This window comes from Amblyomma maculatum, chromosome 9 (assembly GCF_055883805.1).
Source record: "Amblyomma maculatum isolate TAMU_Amacu chromosome 9, ASM5588380v1, whole genome shotgun sequence".
In the NCBI taxonomy this organism is placed as follows: domain Eukaryota; kingdom Metazoa; phylum Arthropoda; class Arachnida; order Ixodida; family Ixodidae; genus Amblyomma; species Amblyomma maculatum.
Genome location: NC_139352.1, coordinates 120,763,924 through 120,784,106, shown reverse-complemented (window position 1 = coordinate 120,784,106; position 20,183 = coordinate 120,763,924). Strand labels below are relative to the sequence as shown.

The following is a 20,183-nucleotide window of genomic DNA, read 5'->3' as shown; positions in this document are numbered from 1 at the left end:
ATGTATGCTTCAACCCTGTAGGAAGTTTGCAAGAGCAAGGTGGCCACAGGACAGGGTTATGCGGATGATGTTACTCTGTGTCACCAGGGGTAGCGACAGACTACTGGAGGAGGAGGATACGCTACAACAGGACATGTATTTGCAGACTAACAGGAAGAATAAGGAGGCCTTAGGAAAGCTAAAGAATATGGGAAACGCTGCCATGAGGCTCACAGAAAGAATCTCCAATCTAAAGGGAGGATTGCAGGAAAAGGAGTTAAATCATTTGGTACAGGCATTCGTGATCAGTAGAACAGTTTATGCGACGCCTTGTATGGATATGGACGTGACGGAGGAAAACAAGGTGGACACTATGATTAGGCTGGCCTATAAGGCGACCCTTGGGTTACCTAACATTGCTTCTACCGAAAGTCTGTGGGATTAGGGGTGCACAAAACACAGGATGAACTATGGGGTGTGTGTGTGGGGGGGGGGGGGGGGGAACTACCACCATTACTGATTAGGGTTAGCTTTTTCTGCAGAAGACTTGTGGCTGCTGTGCGGTTTCCATATACTATTAACAGCATTTCTACATATGCCTTTCCTATGCCATGGTTATGTAATGCATGCATGATTGATGCTTAGACTGAATCAAATGCTTGTAATATAAGAAGGCTGTATATAGGGGTTGCTTACTGTATTTATACGATTATAGCACGAGTTACTTTTTTAGAAATTGCATCATTGAAACAGCACTTCACGCAATATTCAGAAGCAATATCTGAATTTAACACTTCTCTTTTTTTGCTGGTCATCAAGATAGCTTTACCACCAGGTAAGCCAGTTGCAAGGAGAAGGCAAATTTCTGGCAACTTCGAGGCTGCAAAATAATAAAAAGGTGTAGTTATTAAGGGTTCGAAACTCTCCTGTTCAATATCATTAGAGCATGGCCAATGGGCAAAACATGCAGGGAGCGATGAGGGATTCTAAGCGAGAGAAGAAAGCATGTAGTGCTTAGCAAAACGTGTCTAATCAAGAAGGGGAAAACGAGTGGGGGCATGTTCATGAACAGCGATAAGCAACTGAGTAGTAACAGTGAATAAACCACTCCGATACTTTTCTTTTAAAATTTTTAAATGCAGTCTCCTTTATTGTCACATCCCCAGCTATGGTTGCCCTTAATGTTATGATTTCATGTTATAATCATGAGCTTGTGTTGGAATTGTGACAGAATTTCTTTTTATTCTCGACACAAACTTCCCTCGCATCATATATTCATAACGGAATTGTTTACCTGTAAATATGATATATTCTGTGGTTCTCCTTTTATCTGATTGATGGCATGAATATCGGCTGTGGTCAAGTGCTGTGCCTGAAATCCAGCCTGGCCTTTTTGTTTACTAAAGTCTAGGTTTGCTCTTAATCTATTGGTGATTACCTCATTGAATACATTTAAACCCAGTTATAACATAACTAAGACAAGTCTGCAGTTTTATTTCTTGGTTCTGTGAAATTTTTGCGTGAAGAAGAGTGGAAATCAAAATAAGGAGTACATATAAGTGAAATCACCGTGAGAATATTTACAGCAAACCCCTATTTCTCGTAGTCATAAACTTGGGAAAAAACATTTTGCAATTGCACTGATAGGGCACTGTGGCAGCAGCCTCCACCATCTCCGCTGCAGTTCGCACAACGTGGTGATGTGAGGAGGGTGGCCAGAGACACCTCGCCTGGGAAATTGTGCAAACATGCCGCCACTGCTTGAGCTTGACTGGCCGTGAAGGCATCTGTGTCTTCACGTATGTTCCCGCTCTGTCTGCCCAGCACAGCCGCCCCAGGAAATACGTACTTGCCACTCACATTGCCACTGCTTTACCCCGTCCCCATTCCAACATGCGAGAGCTGTCACTGCAATTTTGCGAGCAGTTGCATGGTTGTGCTGTTTACCTTTAAATCTGTCAGTGAAGAACTTAGTGACAGATACTGATTGATAATGATAGTTAGTGATAGTGATGATAATGACAGAGATGACTATCATGTCATGGCCGAAACTTACACCATGATGACATCACATTCAGTCATGATGTTACCAGGCGACTCGCGCACATGTGAAGGTGAACCCGATCCAGTCGGCAATGCAGCACCTTTCATTTGGCGTTTGCTCAAACGCCACATGACACAGCATACAAAAGCAGACGCAGTACAGCAAGCATCAGCAGCATTTCAAATTGGTTTACAGGAAAGAAAAGGCGTATCTCACACTTCTCCGCGAACACCTGAATCGAGCCATAAGGAAAATGAGGAAGGTGGGAGTGAAAGAGGTGCCATAGTGGAGAGCATCATACCACCGTACAATAATTCTCCTCATTGCTTTTTAGCGGTCCAAAGTGCCCCCTAGAGAATGCTCGTATGAGCATTCAGTTCAGTGCCGCATAGTGTGATGTTAAAAAAGCACGAGTACCAGGGACCGGTGCATTTGTCACCTGCAGTCGCTCATTGCGATCTTGGGTGTTCCTTTTATGTTATTTTGTGTTTGTCATGACACATTCATGTGTTACCCCGCCGGGGTGGCGCAGTAGTTAGGGCGCTTGACTACTGTTCCTAACTGGCCTCAGCGACCGCTTTTCGATGGAGGCAAAAAGCAAGGCGACCGTGTGCTGTGGAATGTGAGTGCACGTTAAAGAACCCCAGGTGGTCGAAATTTCCGGAGTCCTCCGCTACAGCATCTCTCATAGCCTGAGTCGCTTTGTGACGTTAAACCCCACAAACCATTCATGTGGTTCTGCCAGATATACAGTAACTTGGCGCTAGCTAACAGAAAGCCACTGTAGAGAGTAGTGATGTGGTACTAGCTGGTATATGATAAATGGTATTATACTGCGCAGGACCACTCTAGCATTTTTCTCTTTTTTCCCAGAAGCTTAAATAGAATTCTTTTTGACTCTGGCAGAAAAGTTTCGCAATTTGAACGCACATGCCCTTCTCCAGTGTTGCTCTGTGCCTGCACTTCACTGCAGTGCAGGCTTGAGCCAGCGGCAAACGTATACATAACCAACGCTGCTAGCTTTGGCACATTAGTCTGCTCGAGGTTGTGGTTACAAAAAATAAAAATAAGCATCAAGATGTCCCGCATGCTCACTAGAGATGCAGACTAAAGGTCGTTCCTGCAGAAAGCATAATCAAATTCAGATGTGGGTTTCAGTTTGAGCACGAGCAGAGTGGTGAGTGCTTTTCCACATTAAGTGTTGAGCTGCCCTTCTGCCAGGAAGTGCTTTTTGCGAACTGATAAGTACAGTAGAACCCCATTATAGTAAAGTCACCAAACAATAGATGAAAAATGCGCGACAGTCCAGCACTGCAAAACCGCACAAGCCACGCCTCCAATTCTTGCCACTACTCCTTCGTGCTAAACAGTGCTGTGTGAACGTTCGGCCGTTTCTTCGCTTCCCTTTCTCTTGCTGCACTTTTACTCTATTTTTAAGTGACCGGCCGTCTTCTTTTTGTGTTTGTAGTCAGCTTTACATTTTTCCCCCTATGCGCTGCATGCTTTCCCTCACGGCTCCAAGGCCTTGAAGTTGGCTTCTTCTCAGTGCTGATGAACCTAGCGGTAAAACCATAAAAAAAAAGCACTATATTTTTTTTTTTAAGAAAAAATTTCCTCGCGGTTATAAGTAATGCGTGTGCAGCAATGTCATTTCGTGGGAAGTCGACGCCGCGGCCAGATGTTGTTTAGTATAACCTATTTTTACCAAAAGCACCTTTCCTATAATGGGACTTCTTCAGCTTCACTTTACTATAGCGGGGTTCTACTGTACAATGATAACCAGTCATAGAGACTCCTCCATATTCCATGAGTGGAATGGAGTCCAGTTTTGTGCCCATTGCAGAAACAAGTTGATCAAGCTGGCCATTCTATGTTTCTGTTTTCTGGAGAAGAAGGTGCTTTGCAACAATACCTAGTCTTCAGGGGCCGTGCAAAAATCTTAACAGTGACCTTCTACAAGATATTCAGAAGAACTTGTCCAAGAAAAAGTATAGACAAACAATACGATCTGTGCAGGGTGCGCTAAGAGTTAGCATTGCTGTTCTCATGCCGCTGATGGGTTACGACCATGCAAGCAGGTTGTGCCACCTAATCTACAAATCACAGTGCGACACATTGTACCCGTTCTCCACCCTCCGCCTCCTACCTTCCCTTCATCTTCCCTCTTGTCTCTACTTTGCCACCTGCCAATCAAGGTCTCAAAGGGATCAACACAGGCTGTCTAAAGCCACCACTTGAAGGACACCGAATTTTGGTTACATGTTAATATGACAGTGTTAAAGGCTGCCATTCGCCAGAAAATCTGGTATCAGGGCTGTGAATGAAAAATTGTGGATGATAACCGGCAAGTGACAGCCGGGAACTGACACGGCCAGGAATTGATTGGTGGCAGGGTTGTGCAAAGTCACTTGATCATATATGGCAGATTTGGCAGGAGCTGCCAACTCAAGCTTCTCGAATCAGATGGGTAGGTGAGAGGAATCGAACCCTCCAGGACTTGCATTTCAAGTCAGACATGCTACCCGTAGGCCACAAAGGCACTTCATACGGCTAGGTTAAGGGAGGCTTTATATTTGCCTCAGGCAGTCTTTCACATAATGTGGTAGTTCATGACTCTATGCTAAAGAGTATGTATAAGATAATGGAGGTACCACCTTTGCCAAAAGTAACCAGGCTGCGTGCTCCGCTTTTCAGCCAAGTAGCAGAGAATTTGTACCACTTCTGAAACTGTAAATCTGTGCAAAGTAAAGGCAAGCTGCAGTCCTCACTTCTCAACAAGTTGTGATCCTCTAGGAATTCATGTTGACCCTAGGATACAAGCGAAAAGCTAAACATGCAGCCTGGTTACTTTTGGCAAAGATTGTACAAACTAAGGGATTAGTGATTAGGAGAGTACATGTGCAGCTGCCAAAGTCTTTACTAATGTGCACGATGGCCGCCTTTTCTCTTCTGCACATTGAAAAAGAGCTAACTTGCGAAAAGATTAAGTCTAACCAGAGGCTCACCGAGGCCTTGCCTTATTTTTACCTCTCTGCAAGTTCGATCCCTGCCAAGGCACAGGGGTACAGAAAAAAAGGCAGATTGCAGTCGTGTACAACACTGATGACACAATGATGCTGTTTCTGTTTGCCTCAAGTTATCCGTGATTATACTTCGAGACTCGTCGTGGCTATTTGTTGTCGGCGGACAAGTGTGACCGATATTATGCCTTTTCTTTCCTGTAAACCAATTTAAAACACTGCCGATTCCTGTGTGGTACGGCGTTCGAGGAAGCGACAAATAAAAGGCGCAGCACGGATGCCTGGATTGGACGGATGGCAAAGTTAGCTTCATATATGCGTGAATCGCACGGCGAAGTCATCGGTCATGACCGGACATGATGTCATGATAACCTCAGTTCTGGTTATTAGACATGACTGGATGTGACGTCATGATGATGTCACACCCGGTCATGGTAACATTACTGCGAACACATTAAGCTGCACACGATAGACGGAACAACCTCCAGCTTAAACAGCATCACTGTTAAAAGTAGGCGTTGTGCAGTCTAGTTGAAGATTTGGGCGGCTGTATGCGAGCAAGGAACTGAGTACTGTGATTTAACTTCCTAAAATAAATGCCACCGAGTGTTACTTTTTTCTTAATACAGGTGATACATTTACTAGAACCACCTTACTCTGTATTTGACAGCTGTAAATGCTGCAAAAAGCAAATTTTCTAAACTTGAGAATTTTATTCTGGCATGGCTGATACTCTCTAATCTCCAAAACAATTTTCTTGGGTTCCTTTACTTCTGGAAAACTTGGGATATTGTTGGAACAACTACGATGAGAACAGCAAATTTTACAAATTTGAAATTAAGGTGTATGATGGCAAGATGACAACCATAGCACAAACTTTTTTCCTTCGCCAAAAACAAGCTGGGGTAATGTCTGTCGTAGTAACCCAATACAGTCCTTTTCTGAACTGAAGGCGGTCGAACGTAAAGTTTGCGTCAAATGGCATGATATGGGTCTGTGTGCAGGCTTCACACAACTCGTACTCTCAGGCAAGTCCAGTAAAAGAATCTGACTGCTGAGCTGCTACCCGGCACAACAGGACCCAAAATGCAACTTAATCCTATGTTAGCCTGCATACTTAATATTTTTGAGACAAAGCATTCATAGAAGGTTGAAAAAACTCGTAAATGCAGGATGCGATCAAAAATTCTGAAACAAGTTTCATGCCACGCATGTCATTTTTCACAGCATATCGCACAACTTGGAAGAAAGTCGACAACTGCACTTTGAAAGCAAATTTTTGTGAAAATGTACAACACCACTGGGAAGGAAAATAATTGAAGCAGTTGAAACAGAAAAATTTGGTAGCATATGTGTCAGTGAACCCTCAGTGTCTATTAAAGAAAGTGAAATCAATGATCTTCGACACTAGTAGAACCTGAATAGCGCTGTGTGATAAGGCTGTGTGATAAGGCTGTCCACAAGTGGCAATAAACAAAGTTGCTAAAATAGACTTGACAGAACTTGCACCAATATCACGGCTATGCTAAAATAAAATACACAGACACTGTTCACAATACAAGTTCTACAAACCTTAAATGCGGAATTTTTATATCATAGTTGTAACGATACTAGCACAGCCTGATAATTACATTACACCTAAACAATCACTCTACCTCCATTATCCATTATTGAAGGCATTTATTGTACTTGACTACAAAGTTCAGCATGGTAGTTAATAACCATGCACATGAAACAGCTCAGACATTGAAAAGCCTCTTCCAATCTTGTTCAAAACTAATATATTCTGATCAAATCAACATACAAAATGTAAATCTTTCGTAAAAATTTTCATTTTGTACACAAAGACAAAGGTAGCTTTACTGCACATACTGTAGCACGAGTTGAATGCTCCGGGTAAATTTTCGTAGTGCTGCAGGGTTTTTATGAGCAGGGTTTTATGTTTTATGAACGATGCAAAAAAAAAAAATCGGTGAACTCCACAAAAGATGCCACGAAAGAACAAAAATTAGCAGTGCTATGTCTAGATAATTCCACTGCAAGAATGCATCTGTGCTGACTCATGTTCTGTTGCCATAAACGTACAGTATGTGAGGAATGCAAAGGATGGAGGTTTGATTCCCAGCGGAGACAGGATTTATTTATTTTATTTACCCCACTAATCACACATGTGCTCTGTGCTGTCGTACAGTACAGCAAGTATCGGCATATGGTACCTGTAGTAAGACGCATAGTTCATGCTGGTTACATCGGCTGTCATGCAAAGATGTAATCAATGCAATTCACACTTTTTGTAGTGGCTTGAAATTGTTGACAATTGCGACCCCAAGCAGTTCGCACGCGAGCACTGGCAACTACTGTGATTTTGTAGTATCGATGACAGTCGCCGAAGATGATGAGGGGAATGTCTGGTGCCCTCACAATGCGTCGGCCATCTCGCAGATAAGTGCTGCCATTCAGCGCCACCACTGCAATTCTTATTTGAATGGCTATGAGTTGTACAAACTGGAAACTCTAGCAGACTAACAATCTTGTGCATTCGCAATGCCGTAATAACATCGCGTGGGTAGTAATTTAGAAAAAATAAATAAATTCATAGTTATAACTGGTTCACTGGACAATATTTTGTAAATAATAATTCAACAATACTGCACAAGAATTTTCAAAACTCCTCTGCGCCTCACTAGGGCACTTATGAATGTCGTGCAGCCTTGGTGGATGGAACCGTGACAGATTATTGGAGTTGAAAATGTAACCGTTAAATACTGGCCTTTTTAAAATGCGTGACAGAGCATTACCACGGCCGCTCGATGGAAGCGCACTAGGTGCGGCCTGCTACGTCGCCCGAAACCGGCAGGAGGCGCCTACTTCCAGTCGCCACCGCCGTGGCGCCACCATTCGGGGACAGCCGCGCACAGAGAGCTGCACCTGGCTGCGCTTTGAAGGAGGCGTCGACGTGGTAGAAGCCTTTTATTTTAAGGATATAAGAGCTCCGCTTCACACAATTTGGCAACACGAATTAGTATATACTGTCATGTCTAGTGTGACCATGTCAGCACTTAGCGCTTGCTCGGCAAGGATGTATACTGGAGTGTACCCCGAAACATTTATAGGCACGGTGGTTCAAGGCCACTCGATTGGAGAGCTCGCATTAACGTGATGTTGCATTCGGATCCAGTTGTTTGTCACATGAAAATGTGACCCGGCTGTGAACAATTCGAAGTCGTTCAGCTTCCATGGTAGCCTAAGGCATAACGACCTAATTAACTATGTCGCGAATTCCGTGTGTCATTTTCATAGCATTTACTCGTTCCTGCATACAGCTTTTATACTCAAATTGATGTCAACCTGTTCTAAGCTGCCAGCCTATCCAATAAAAAAATGTCCTACTATGAGCAACCTCTGTGAAAATTCGACATGTAACCAACCTTTCTATCTCATTCTGACAAATGCTACTGTGGAAATATGAAGATCTTTATTAGGTTAAATCTAGATGATAACCTGGGATCTTCGACTCAGTTGGAGACCTTAAACTTTGTACGCCAGAACGCTATCCGTCATGGCTTCCCGCATTTTGCATGACCGGACAAAGTAAGCGCGCTTGATAGAGCCGGTCTGCCTCAAGGTGCTACGTATATGCGCCGAAAGTTTTTATTACTATTTTTATTGGCTGCTCGCAAACCCATACATTTTTTCTGGTTCGTAATTTTCAATGGAAGAACGCGCATCAAGTGTTCCTGCTGTGAAACTCTCAGCTGCGATCACAAGAATGTTCACGCTTCAGAGCGCAACTGCAGCCGAGATTCAGCGAACAGCTGAGTACGCTTATTTAATGGCCACACACAAAAAAAAGAAGAAAATTACTAATCGCAGACGGAAAACCTTTCTTGAGAGAGGTTTATGCCATAGCCATAAACGCCGCTCCACTGTTGAGTTGACATTTCCAGCCCAGCTCGCTATCACTGGGGGCAGCAACTTAACGATATCTTGCATAGCTCCTTAGCATGGGCACGATCATTGTTTTTATAGATTAGCTGCAGGTACTGTGTACATTGAGAAAACAATGATGAAATCAAAAGTTTACACAGCTTGCTACTTCGCCGAACCTCTTCAGACTTCATCATCCTGTTAATGAAGGTGCTCGTAAGCTGACAAAGCTTGATTACTTCCTTTGCGGGGTACATCAAGACTCCATTGTGCTTGGTTTTGCTTAACCTGTAACTGGTCCAGTCGACTCATATTTCCTGCAACAGGCTTTTGCTCGACTGACATGTCGCCTCAAAACCATTACCAAATATCGCATAAGGTAAGCAACAACCTGGTAGTGATAAACAAAACTTGGGGTTCGTAAGTCTCCTCGAGGAGCCTCGTTAGCGTACCCGCACTTTGCTGCCTGCTTATTCATCGTATCCCGTAATTGCTGCCTCTGTCACATATCATTAGAATGCAGCCTTAAGCCACCGCAATATATAAAATAGCACCCTACACATAACTATATAAAGCCCCTCTTTACTGAAGCCGTACGAATGTGCCCTATAGGAGTATAGTGTGCCTGACTTGGGATCTAAGGGTCCCGCTTTCAATAATTCCCATTTCACCCTCACATCTTATTGACTCTCTCTGGTTTGGCAGCTCCTGCCACATTGAACATGTCATCTGTTCTCATTGCGCCAAAGGTGTCTGGCCATATCACCAACTAAAGTGCCTCTTACCAGAGAGGTTTTTTTCCGACTTTCCGCCGACAGAGCGGGCGACGGATTTTCTGTTCAACGTCGCTTTTAATTTTATCGCATCGGCTCGAACAGTCTCAACAGTATAAACAAATGTTGTATGCACAGGCTCCTTTACTTGCAAGGCCACTCAGACTAGCACGGCAAAATTTAGAACAAATTGCATGCTTATATAAAAAAAAAACCTTCGTAGCTTTTTCTGATATGTCCTCGCAACATAACCTGCGAGAAAAGCTTCTGGTGCTACCTCATCGTGTTCATCTGCTTCACAACATATCGTTAAGAATCCTAGCTCACTGGCCAGCTTCCTGGTAACTAAATAGGTTAAACAACGTGACAGGAACACAGGAAAAAGAGGCCGACACAACTAGCGCGGTTGTGCTGTTTTCTTCTCCTGTGTTCCAGTCACGTTGTTTGCACGGTTAACCTATAATTAATCACCAACAAGTCCAATCTGCTGTCTCTTGTAGCAAATTCAATGGCAGCTGATAAGGCATTATGCTTCAGCATCTGGACTTTTTAACCTCAGCGCCGCTTTCATTTCAGAGGAAGCGAGTGCATTTCCACTCCTCGCTGCTGTCTTTGCCTGAAGCGAGCTCAGCAGATAAAATTAGAGGGTCTCTTAGATGTCTTTTAAGAGCAGGACGGCGAAAGCCTACCCTTCTCCTATCATTTGCCTCTCATCGTTTGCCACAGTACGTCATTTCAAGTCGTCATTTGATATATTGGTCGTTTCTAAGTCATGATGAGTCTGCCTGCGTAGTCATTGTAGCCCTTATCACTCATAACTAAGCAGGTTACTCATTTAGAATGAGCAGTGGTCATTACATAACGTCGTTTCACATATTGGTCATTTCGTAGTCATTAAGAGTAATGATGAGTCATGCCCAGCTATTATAGTCATTACCACACATCGCTAAGCACTTTTACTCATTTCTAATCAGTTGCGGTCATGTCGTAGTTTGATATACTGGTCATTACAAATCATTTGTCATTATAAACCATTATTAGTCATTAGCCTTAGTCTATAACTCTTATTGATTACCTATCACCATCAATCATTTTCATTCTTAATCTCCCTCCTTGCACGTCCGCTTTTGCGACTGGCACACCAGTGCACAGATGCGACGCACAGATAACAGGCACAGCTTCTGCGCATAGATTTTCGCTCCATGCCTAGAACGGCTTTCGCCTTAAAAAACAAACGCATTCAGTCTCAACGTTAACGTGCTTGCACACGCGCACACAAAAAAGTTTGCGTTTACCACGCAGACGCTAGGCGAACGCGCTCAGAAAGGAAGCAAACCGCGCGCTCAGAGCCGGCGGCCCCGGCGGCGACGTGTCCCCGAACAGTGGCGCCCTCAGCAGAAATAGCAGGCGCAACTGTAAACTCCCCAAGGTCGCGCTTGCCCATTGACGGCGGCGCGACGCAGCAGGCCGCACCCAGTGCGCTTCCATCGAGCGGCCGTGGCATTACACTGCAGTGCACAGGTGTAGAACCGGTGTAAAACAACATGGATGCAGCTGCGAGCTATCAGATGGCTGTCACACATACTCCATGATAGTAAATCAGGCATAGGCATCTTCCATGGGGCAGGTAGATAGTAGCAGGCTAGGCAGGCAAACAGGGTTCGTCCATGGCTCTGGTCGACCAACAACGTGACAGTGCTGCAAGTCATCTATACTTGGGCAGATTACCTAACATGCAGACAACTATTGTAAAGTCAAAGACTGAATTTACAAAAAATTTAAGTTGATAAATGAAATGTACTGCCTTTGGATCTGAGCAAGAATGAGAACAGAGGCAAGCCATTTGACAAGCCTGTTTTACGCCCTGTTTCAATGCATTCCCTAAAGCCACATCTTTATGCTGTTCTGACCAGTTTGTTTTACAAGAATACACTAAGAAAGAACCAAGTGATCCCACATTACATCTACGTTGTGCACTACAGTTATAAAAATAAAAATCATAGCTAACGAATACGTGACCCCGTTCGGTAATGAATTACATTTACTTTGCTGTACAGCGTACCACTTGTCTCGGGACTGACGGACAGCGTGTCAGGCCCTTATCATTTGCCAAAAAAAAGCGAAGCTTAATTTTTAGTGAATCAGCATTACACACTATTAAGAAACGGTCAACACACTTGAAACAGTTCTATATTCATTTATAGTTTGCAGTCTGCAAACTATTACCACAGTCTTCATGCATAAAAGCAACAACAGGCGCATACATGCAGCATGTGCTGAAAAGGCGCGTCCGATGCAAGTGCAAAACTGATGTTGGCCTCGATGATCCTACAACTGCTAGAGAAAGCTGCATGCCTCATATTCACACTAAAAATTAATTCAAAGCACTTCTGACACAAACGTAAGCCTTCAATGTCTCTGTAGTCACAATGCCTAAACACCTTAGTTCTGCGCAGGCAAGCTCAGAACTTCGCTCAGATAACCTCATGTGCAGCAAGAAAGTAACCTTGCTGCAATGTTTCGCAAGTTATACACAGTTAAACGTCCCGAAACAAATCGTTCCCAGCTAATTTCACACAGCGATTCGCGGATTAATCGCGGTTCTAGCGCAGGCACCGTGCTTACCAACATGGCACTCGAGTACATTAAAGGCCCCAGGTAGGGGTACTACATAAGGGGTACTATTACAAATCAATAAATTAACACATTTCCTTCCAAAAAGCAATCAGCTGGCTTTGTGTTGGACTTACCAAATTGATGCTCACCGCGCGAAGTGCGTCGCCTGTGCTGTATAAACACAGCACACAGCCATTTCATGGTTCGTTAGCATTAGCAACAAATAGATAAAGCGCAACACAGGCTCAGCAAAGCACTGGGGAGAATAACCAGAGTCAATAACGCGTCAAACATTTTTTTAAAACGTTTCATGTAACGCGCCGCTATGGTGGCTAGCGCCGCCACCCTCTGCAACTCAAAATAATTTAGTGGAGGGAGCGATGATGATAATGGCGCACGCACCACGGTATCTAAAATAGTTGCAAACGAAACTATACAGTTTCAGTTAAACAAAAGAGGTGGTGACGCATAAACTACAAGCGCGAATTTTAATTATCTAAAGGTTTCCTTTTACTGAATTAAGTTTTGTTGGTATGGACGTTTTCGCCACCTGCAGCGCTGTCACTCAACCACTCAACCGTTGAAACGGCGCGCCATTTGAACCGGCTGGTTGTAAGGTGCTCGCACAAGTCTCCGCAGTTCTCTCGAGTTCTCTCTTCTCAGTTCAGCTCTCTCTGCAAGTCTCTCAGAGGCTGTATGGCTCATTTATCTCGTCACAAGTAGCTTTTAAACCACAGTTCAGCAATGCTACACTAGAGCCGTTCAATGAAGGACTTTGACTTTGACCCCTGTCACACGGGCACTTGCAAGGCCTTGAGAATTAAGGTTCTTTGCTCCAAAGGCGGTTGACGCGCAGCTACACGGCAAAGTCGTGGGCCCTTTGCGATAAAGGCCCGTAGCGGGAAAGGCGGTCGTTGGCGGCCTTCAGCTTCGTAAAGGAGCGGCCTAGTGTTCCTGTATATGCTCCCTGCGGGAGCATATACAGGGGCCCGATCCTCGATATTCGCCTTCCCCTGGCGGCGCCATATTGTCTTTCTGATTGGCTCTGAAAAGAGTCACGTGCTTCAAACTTTTGGCGCGAAACCATCAGTTGAGGCAAGCACTTTTAGCGGTTACGTCAAAATGACGTAGCCGTGAAAATTGATTTCAACCGGAGCTATCCTTGTTGCCTGGATGACAAATACGAATGATTTTGGAGTGGAAGCAAAGTTACTGATGGTGGTTTGGAGAACACTTACGCTCGATTAACCAATGTGATGAAAATAATGGCATACTGGGAAGGAGCGGATGCTCAAATTTGATTGGCTGGAGCTATGTCACGTGAAACACGTGATACGCAGGCATATTTAGATTACGTCAAATTGACGCGTCATGACGTAACTGATGTGCCGCCATTACCGAAAATGCTGACGTTTGGCCGCCATAATTTCGCCGAGTGGCGAGGTGCCCGAATTATGCTAATGAGACTATGGCGACAGGCAAGCTGATTTATGCAGCCGTTAGCCTACCGTAGTTTCTTAGCTTGTTATTAAAAGTAAAAGGATAACTTTATATACACCTTGCATGGCTTTTAAACGCAATAGAAAGGCAAATAATGAGCGCGTATGAAATAAAGGACGCTTGAGACAATCTGTAATGGGGGCAGAAGCTTGCGGCCGCGTGACGGCGCTAACTGCTTTCTTATTTCAAACCCTTTCTTCCTATGGTAAGAAATCATTGGTCTGTGCGGTTATGATAACCCAGCAATGGCGGCGGCCATGGAGGGAGGCATGAAGGGAGGTACGCTTTCATTATAGTGAACTAGAATATATATTCTAGTTCACTATAGCTTACATGGAGGAAAGAAAGAACTTGTACGCTTATGAGTGGTCTTCGTGCCGTTCGTCGTCTGCAAGTAGTGATCGAGGATTTGCTGCAGCACAGCAATGCTGTCAAATTGTCTTGAAAGATAGCTCGTCAGTACAGTCAGATCAATCATCTGACGAGGAGTGTAGTGTGGCGGCTTTGCAAGCTCCGAGGCGAGAATTGTCCTGCGCTCGGAATGTTGAACTGTTGAGCTACTGGTGCTTCGGGTGTGATCGCCAGTGGTGAACGCCTCTGATGTTGGATGGCACGAAATGTATTCGTTCGGCCGAGCGACAAGCTCCCGGAATGTGTCGGGCTTCTCGATGGGTGTCGACCAGCAGGGCAACGCAGTCAATCTGCTGGAAATGGTGCAGCACGTCGAGCATCACAGAGGTAAGTGCAATAAGAAAACCTGTAAAGGTGACTGTTCATACAGCGTCATTCGCATTCAAGTTGTACGCAGGCGGGAAATGACTGAAGATTAAAGGAATACTCACAGGACGCATGCGGCGAATCCGATATTTTTAATCAGCACTTTGCGTTGCTTTTAGCTGCATATTTCTACGATGCATTATAATTTTCTTCAACTTCTCTACACTGCACGAACTTAAAAAAAAAAAAAAAAAAAAAAAAAAAAAAAAAGCTGAGTGTGCTTGTAGTTGTCAAGATTTCTTGGTTAATGGTTTCGACGACCGAGGAAGGAAAAACAAGTGAAATCGCCTGATATAAGTCGTTCCCTTAATTGCAAAAAAAGAAAGAAAAAGTTAGCCACAATACAATTTCCGCCACCAAGCCGTCTTTACCTGTTACGGAAATGGTTCACTTAGGTTTAGGTTTTGCACTGACCATTTCTTGCATTCATAGATTACACTTTACCGCAGCCTAGCTTGTAGCTTTGATGATTTTGAATGTTCCTGTGCCATGCGTGTTTGATATTTTATTTGCATATAATTTAGGCACTAAACATTTGCAGGTGATCGTGTGGACCTTGTGCAGCCGTTGCAGCACTTCCAATCCGAGTCATCATGTGGTCGAGAAGTCCTGGGGCCATATTCAACATCATTAACCTCTCTGCTAGGCTTGTATAATCTGGGAGGCCACGCCTTGTCCCTGGACGGCCACATCAGATGTGAAGTGCTATGCAGATGGACAGCTCTTTTTGAAGATCGTTACAGCTTGTAGTGTGTGCAGATCACATGACATTGACGCCACCTGCAAATGGTAATCGCAGCAGGAACATCAACAAGTACAAGGAAGAGGACGTGCAACATTTATATTAACTCGGACAGGAACAACTTGATCACCTGCACTTGAGATTTTCACTCGCTGTCATGATTTTGATATATGCCACAAGTGATCAATGTGCACATTCTTACTGCTTCATGTTCGATAGCATACTGCTGAAAAGCCGTCCAAGTCTTAATTTTTTCTGTGGTTTTGAGATATAACCATCTCTTTGGTGTACATTTTGTTGATAGCATGTGCAAGAACCAAGTTCAGCTTTGGGGTGGCGCAGTGGTTACGGCGCTCGACTATTGTTCCCAAAGACGCGGGATCGAATCCCGGCCTCGGCGGCCGCTTTTCGATGGAGGTGAAAAGCAAGGCGCCCATGTGCTGTGCGATGTTAGTGCACATTAGTGCGATGTTAGAACCCCAGGTGGTCGAAATTTCCGGAGCCCTCCACTACGACGTCTCTCATAGTCTGAGTCGCTTTGGGACGTTAAACCCCACAAACCAAACCAAACCTTTCCTTGGTGCTATAATTTTTTGTCTACCATCTGTAGACATACTGAGTGTATTCTACAAGTGCTGTGGCCCTTGCTGAGAGCTGTCATTCTTTGTTGTATACTTTGCTTTTTTGTGTTCTGCTTAAACTCAGTGTGCATTTTATTAAGTGCTTCATGTCAATGAAACACAGGAAGGTACAAAAACGTTCTCCTTCTACCTCCAGAAGTGCCATTCTGAGTAGGACATGCGGGCAGCAACAGTTCACAATTCACTTTGGTGTTTGTGGCAAGCAGGCAGCCTGCGATGTACTACTTCAGTGAGAATATTTGACATACGTGCACCCTGGTGGATGTGTCTGCAGTCGTTTACCATAGCAGAGTCCATTTCGTTACACCTATCTTGTGTGCTACTAGGGTGAAATGTGAGGTGCCCACTGTGTTTTTCCACAAACTGCAGAGTGAAGCGAGCTGTGCTTCTTTGTATTTGGTTGCCTTTATGCTTGTTTTCTATTGCTTCCTTCATATGCTGAATGTAGATGAACAGCAATCAACTAGTTTTCCCAAGGATAATTTGTGCATCTATTTGGTGGTCATTGTCTTTCATTGTTGTATGCACGGAAAATGAGGCCCCCGCCAACTTGTCAACCCATTTTGGCAATTTTAGATTCCACTTTTGCAAAATTTGCCAGTTTCATTTTGCACTGCAATTACTGATGCTTTGTAGTGATGTTAATCAAGATCCCAGATAACCTGTTTAACCTCTGCATCATTTGTGTGGCTCGGCGATCAATGAACATTTTTGTATTCTTCAGTTTTTTCACAAAGGCAACTATTGACTTCTCTGTTTTGTAACTAGGTGATATTGATGTGCATGTGCACCCACTGGCAAAAGTTCTTGAAGGTGGCTTCGCAGGGGAAAGAATGCATTCATTTGTGTACGGGATAAATTGCTTGACATTTCATGTTTCACTATATAACTCATAGTCACAATAATGATGCACAAGCGCAGGAGTGAAATAAAAACTTTTTGATAAGATTGTCCTTCATAAATTTTTGACTGCAGCTCTACAAAATGCTTTGCTCCTTTTGTGCATTGCTACATATCTTGTTCCATAAAATACCTCCCTCCATGATAGCGTTGTGTGTAGTCCTTCCATACCTCTATTATGAGGCTGCTATCTGGGCCATTTGCTTCTTGACACATTCTTGCTGCTGCCACATGCCCTCCGGCACTCACATATGTTAAAAGAGGGTTGGTAAAGCTCACATTTTCATGCTCTAAGCCACTGGAGACTGGCTTCATCACTCGAGATGTTTATCGAATGATTGCAGCTGTGTATAACTGCTTCATTACTTTTTTTCTGTTAGTTGCTTTTGTAGCCTTCATTGTTCTTTGTGAGCTTTAAATTGAGAATTTTAAGGAAGGGGCACAAATTTTATGCCAATCACTTTCATTTCATTTATATAGAAGCACTTTCAAGGAAACTTGTGTTTCATCATCACTTTTCAACATTTTGTACCATTGTGCTAGTACTGAGTTGTATAACTTTTTGCTCTCATAAGTGACAGCTGCGCTAGTTTCACTTACACCTATCCTATTGTCGCATGTGTTTTCTATGTTATCTAGTATCCCTATGCTTTCCTATTATATCAGCTTCAGCAATCCTCTCTGCATTTAACCCTCAGAATGTGCTGCATATTTTGCACGTCTGCTATGTGTACAGCCTAAATTGAACACCACAATATATTCTTAAGATTGCATTCAAAAGATAACTTCCTGAAGGTACAATCCTATTGAACACAGTAGACGTCATACTATCCATAAGTGAGCCATTCTTTTTCATGATGTATTGAAGAATTTGTGAACAAAGCGATTTCATTTTATCTTGACCACATTCATCTGTTGTTTCTGTGGTACAGCCTCTGCCACAGCTGCATCTATAACTCGGCTGTTGACACTGTGGTCAAATGTCTTGCGAGCCAGCAGAGCCTAATGTAGCGTTGATGTTCAGCTATTGGCTTCTTGCTTTTTTTTTTTTTGATGCAGCAACGTTAAAGCCTCTTTTCTGCACAAAACGCGACGTTGTGAGTGGAAAATCTTGGGCACATTTCAGACAGGTGACATGGCCGAGTACTCAGTGTGATGTCTCTGGCTTCACCTTTGAGATGAATGTGTGAGGTGATAAACCTTGCAGGATCTTTGGGTAATAAGACAGGCAACCCTTAGGCCATGGAAACGCATCCGTACAGCTTGGTTAGAGTGGGCTTTATAGGTATCTAGACAAGTGCTCTTCCACATAATTGGATAACTTACAGGTATATGCTACTGATATGTATCATAGAATAAATACTAGATGTTAGCAGTAGCAAAGTCGATTCACACGAATGAGAGTCTGCAGACAGGAGCCATAAAAGCTGTTGTGTCATAGCGGTAAATGCTGAGCTTGCGTGTCCCCACAATTGTTTTTAGAGCATGAAGTTTTCAAGTGCTGTGCTGGTTTGCCTGATAGCCGTCACACTGAGTGACTTGCTGAAATAATGCTTAAGGCTTGTCTTCCTGAGCCAAACATTTCTCCTTTTTGGTAGACTGCATAAAGGGAACATTCTAGGTGTGGCAGGCATTTATGCACAGATAAAATCATTCTTACACACACTATAACTACCTTTGCCCTGTCCATAACAGAATCAGGGAATACTTGCTCTGTCCCAGGTGCCGACTACCATTTAAATGACGTTGAGTTCCATAATCTTTGATACTGGTAATACTGCGGAACGCATAGCATTCCTTGACTGTAGTTGCAGCCTAGTGGTTTGAGCATTTGGGGACCAATCCTCAGTGGTGTTGGGTACTCTTTGGTAAAACAGTGGGTGCTTGCTTTGCTGGTGCTGGGGTTATCTTGGGCCAAACACTTGGAGAATGGGTTTTTGACCCTATCTTGTGTTCCCTTGCTTTGTATAGCTAATTTCTCTTCTTTGGTCTCCAAGGCCGTGCCACCTTTCAGATATGGCGATGAGCTGTACAAGTACAACAATACTGTAATTACTTGAATGCGTGACAGCCTTTCATTTTTTAGGCTGTGTATTGTAGAGTGTGTAGTGCTGTAAATAAATTTTGTATTGTTTTGTATATTGTAATTTTCAGTTTTCTTATAAGCAAGGCTTCATGTCAGGTGCATGTAAAAAAAAATGCCAAAAAGTACCGAAAGCAAATGATACACCAATTGTTAGTCAACGACGAGCTGTTTAAAGCTACAGGGAATGTGTTACGTGAGTAGCAGGTCTCTTAAAGTGTGCATGTTTTACCAAAATAAAGGACAGAAGCTATACTGCAACCTGTTGGAAGAACCATGCATACAAGACGCACTAGCTGCAAATCATACGCTCATTTAAATCACGTTTAGTTTTCCAATGATATGCAATCAGAATGTCGAAAAAGTAAATTTCATGCTTTATTCCCATATTTATGCCCGTATTCAGGTGAGGTTCATTTGAGCATGTTTTTGAGTCAGAGTGTAGAAAGTGGATGTTAGACAGTTGCACGTTGGACATTATGCATTGCTGGAAGAGCACACAGGGGATGGCACAGCCAATACAAATCATACAGTATTATCACCTGGCATTAATGAACCTTTGCCAAAAAATCCAGAACACCACCCTGATGTGCTGCAGGCCACATTGCTGCAGGCCTTGCAATTCATGCCTCTTTTTGTCGAATATTGTTCCTGTGCATGCTTCTGTTTTTCTTTTTTGTTGCTGTTACTTTTTACTTACGGTGTCTTTAAAGTCACCCTTTGGCTCCCTTGCTTCACTCAGAGACAGGTTCGGGCTTTGTGTAGCATGTGCACTGGTTAATGTGTGCATGAATGCTACATTCAATTGACAATTGCTTCAAGAAAATGGTTTCCGTACTGCATCTAGCTCATTGTAATTAGGCATCATATATCATATTCACTCTTCATGTCTGTTCCTTCACTTCCTGATCGTCAAATAGTATATGTGAAGGCATATCTCTAGCCGACCTCATCACCCTTCTCTCCTCTGAGGAATCATGCTGCACTGAAAGAAAGTGCCGGATGCTATTGCAAGTGCAAAACTGGTAAACAGTAGCAAAGGAACTAGGCTGTACCTGACAAATTTTGTTTCTCTTGTGACATTGTGGTGTGATGTGCACCTGCATCAGACGAGCAGTGTTGCTACTTTTATAAAATGTTTTTATGCAACATGCTCAGAAACCAAGCAGAATAATACCGAC

General features: G+C 43.5%; 1 protein-coding gene and 1 long non-coding RNA gene across 2 annotated transcripts in view; one reads left to right on the top strand and one right to left on the bottom strand.

The window, feature by feature from the left end:
* Positions 1-13,535: 13,535 nt before the first annotated feature.
* LOC146180259 (uncharacterized) lies at positions 13,536-19,263 on the top strand. Its single transcript, XM_084579470.1, has 2 exons — positions 13,536-14,597; positions 15,178-19,263. Exons 1-2 carry the CDS (start codon positions 14,477-14,479, stop codon positions 15,384-15,386), a joined length of 330 nt encoding a protein of 109 aa, XP_084435596.1. The 5' UTR covers positions 13,536-14,476; the 3' UTR covers positions 15,387-19,263.
* The window catches only part of LOC146180250 (uncharacterized), a 437,831-nt gene continuing 432,771 nt past the window's right edge, over positions 15,124-20,183 (bottom strand). Inside the window, exon 2 of the long non-coding RNA XR_014700800.1 lies at positions 15,124-15,416. This is a non-coding gene — a long non-coding RNA (uncharacterized LOC146180250). The remainder of the gene's footprint in view (positions 15,417-20,183) is intronic.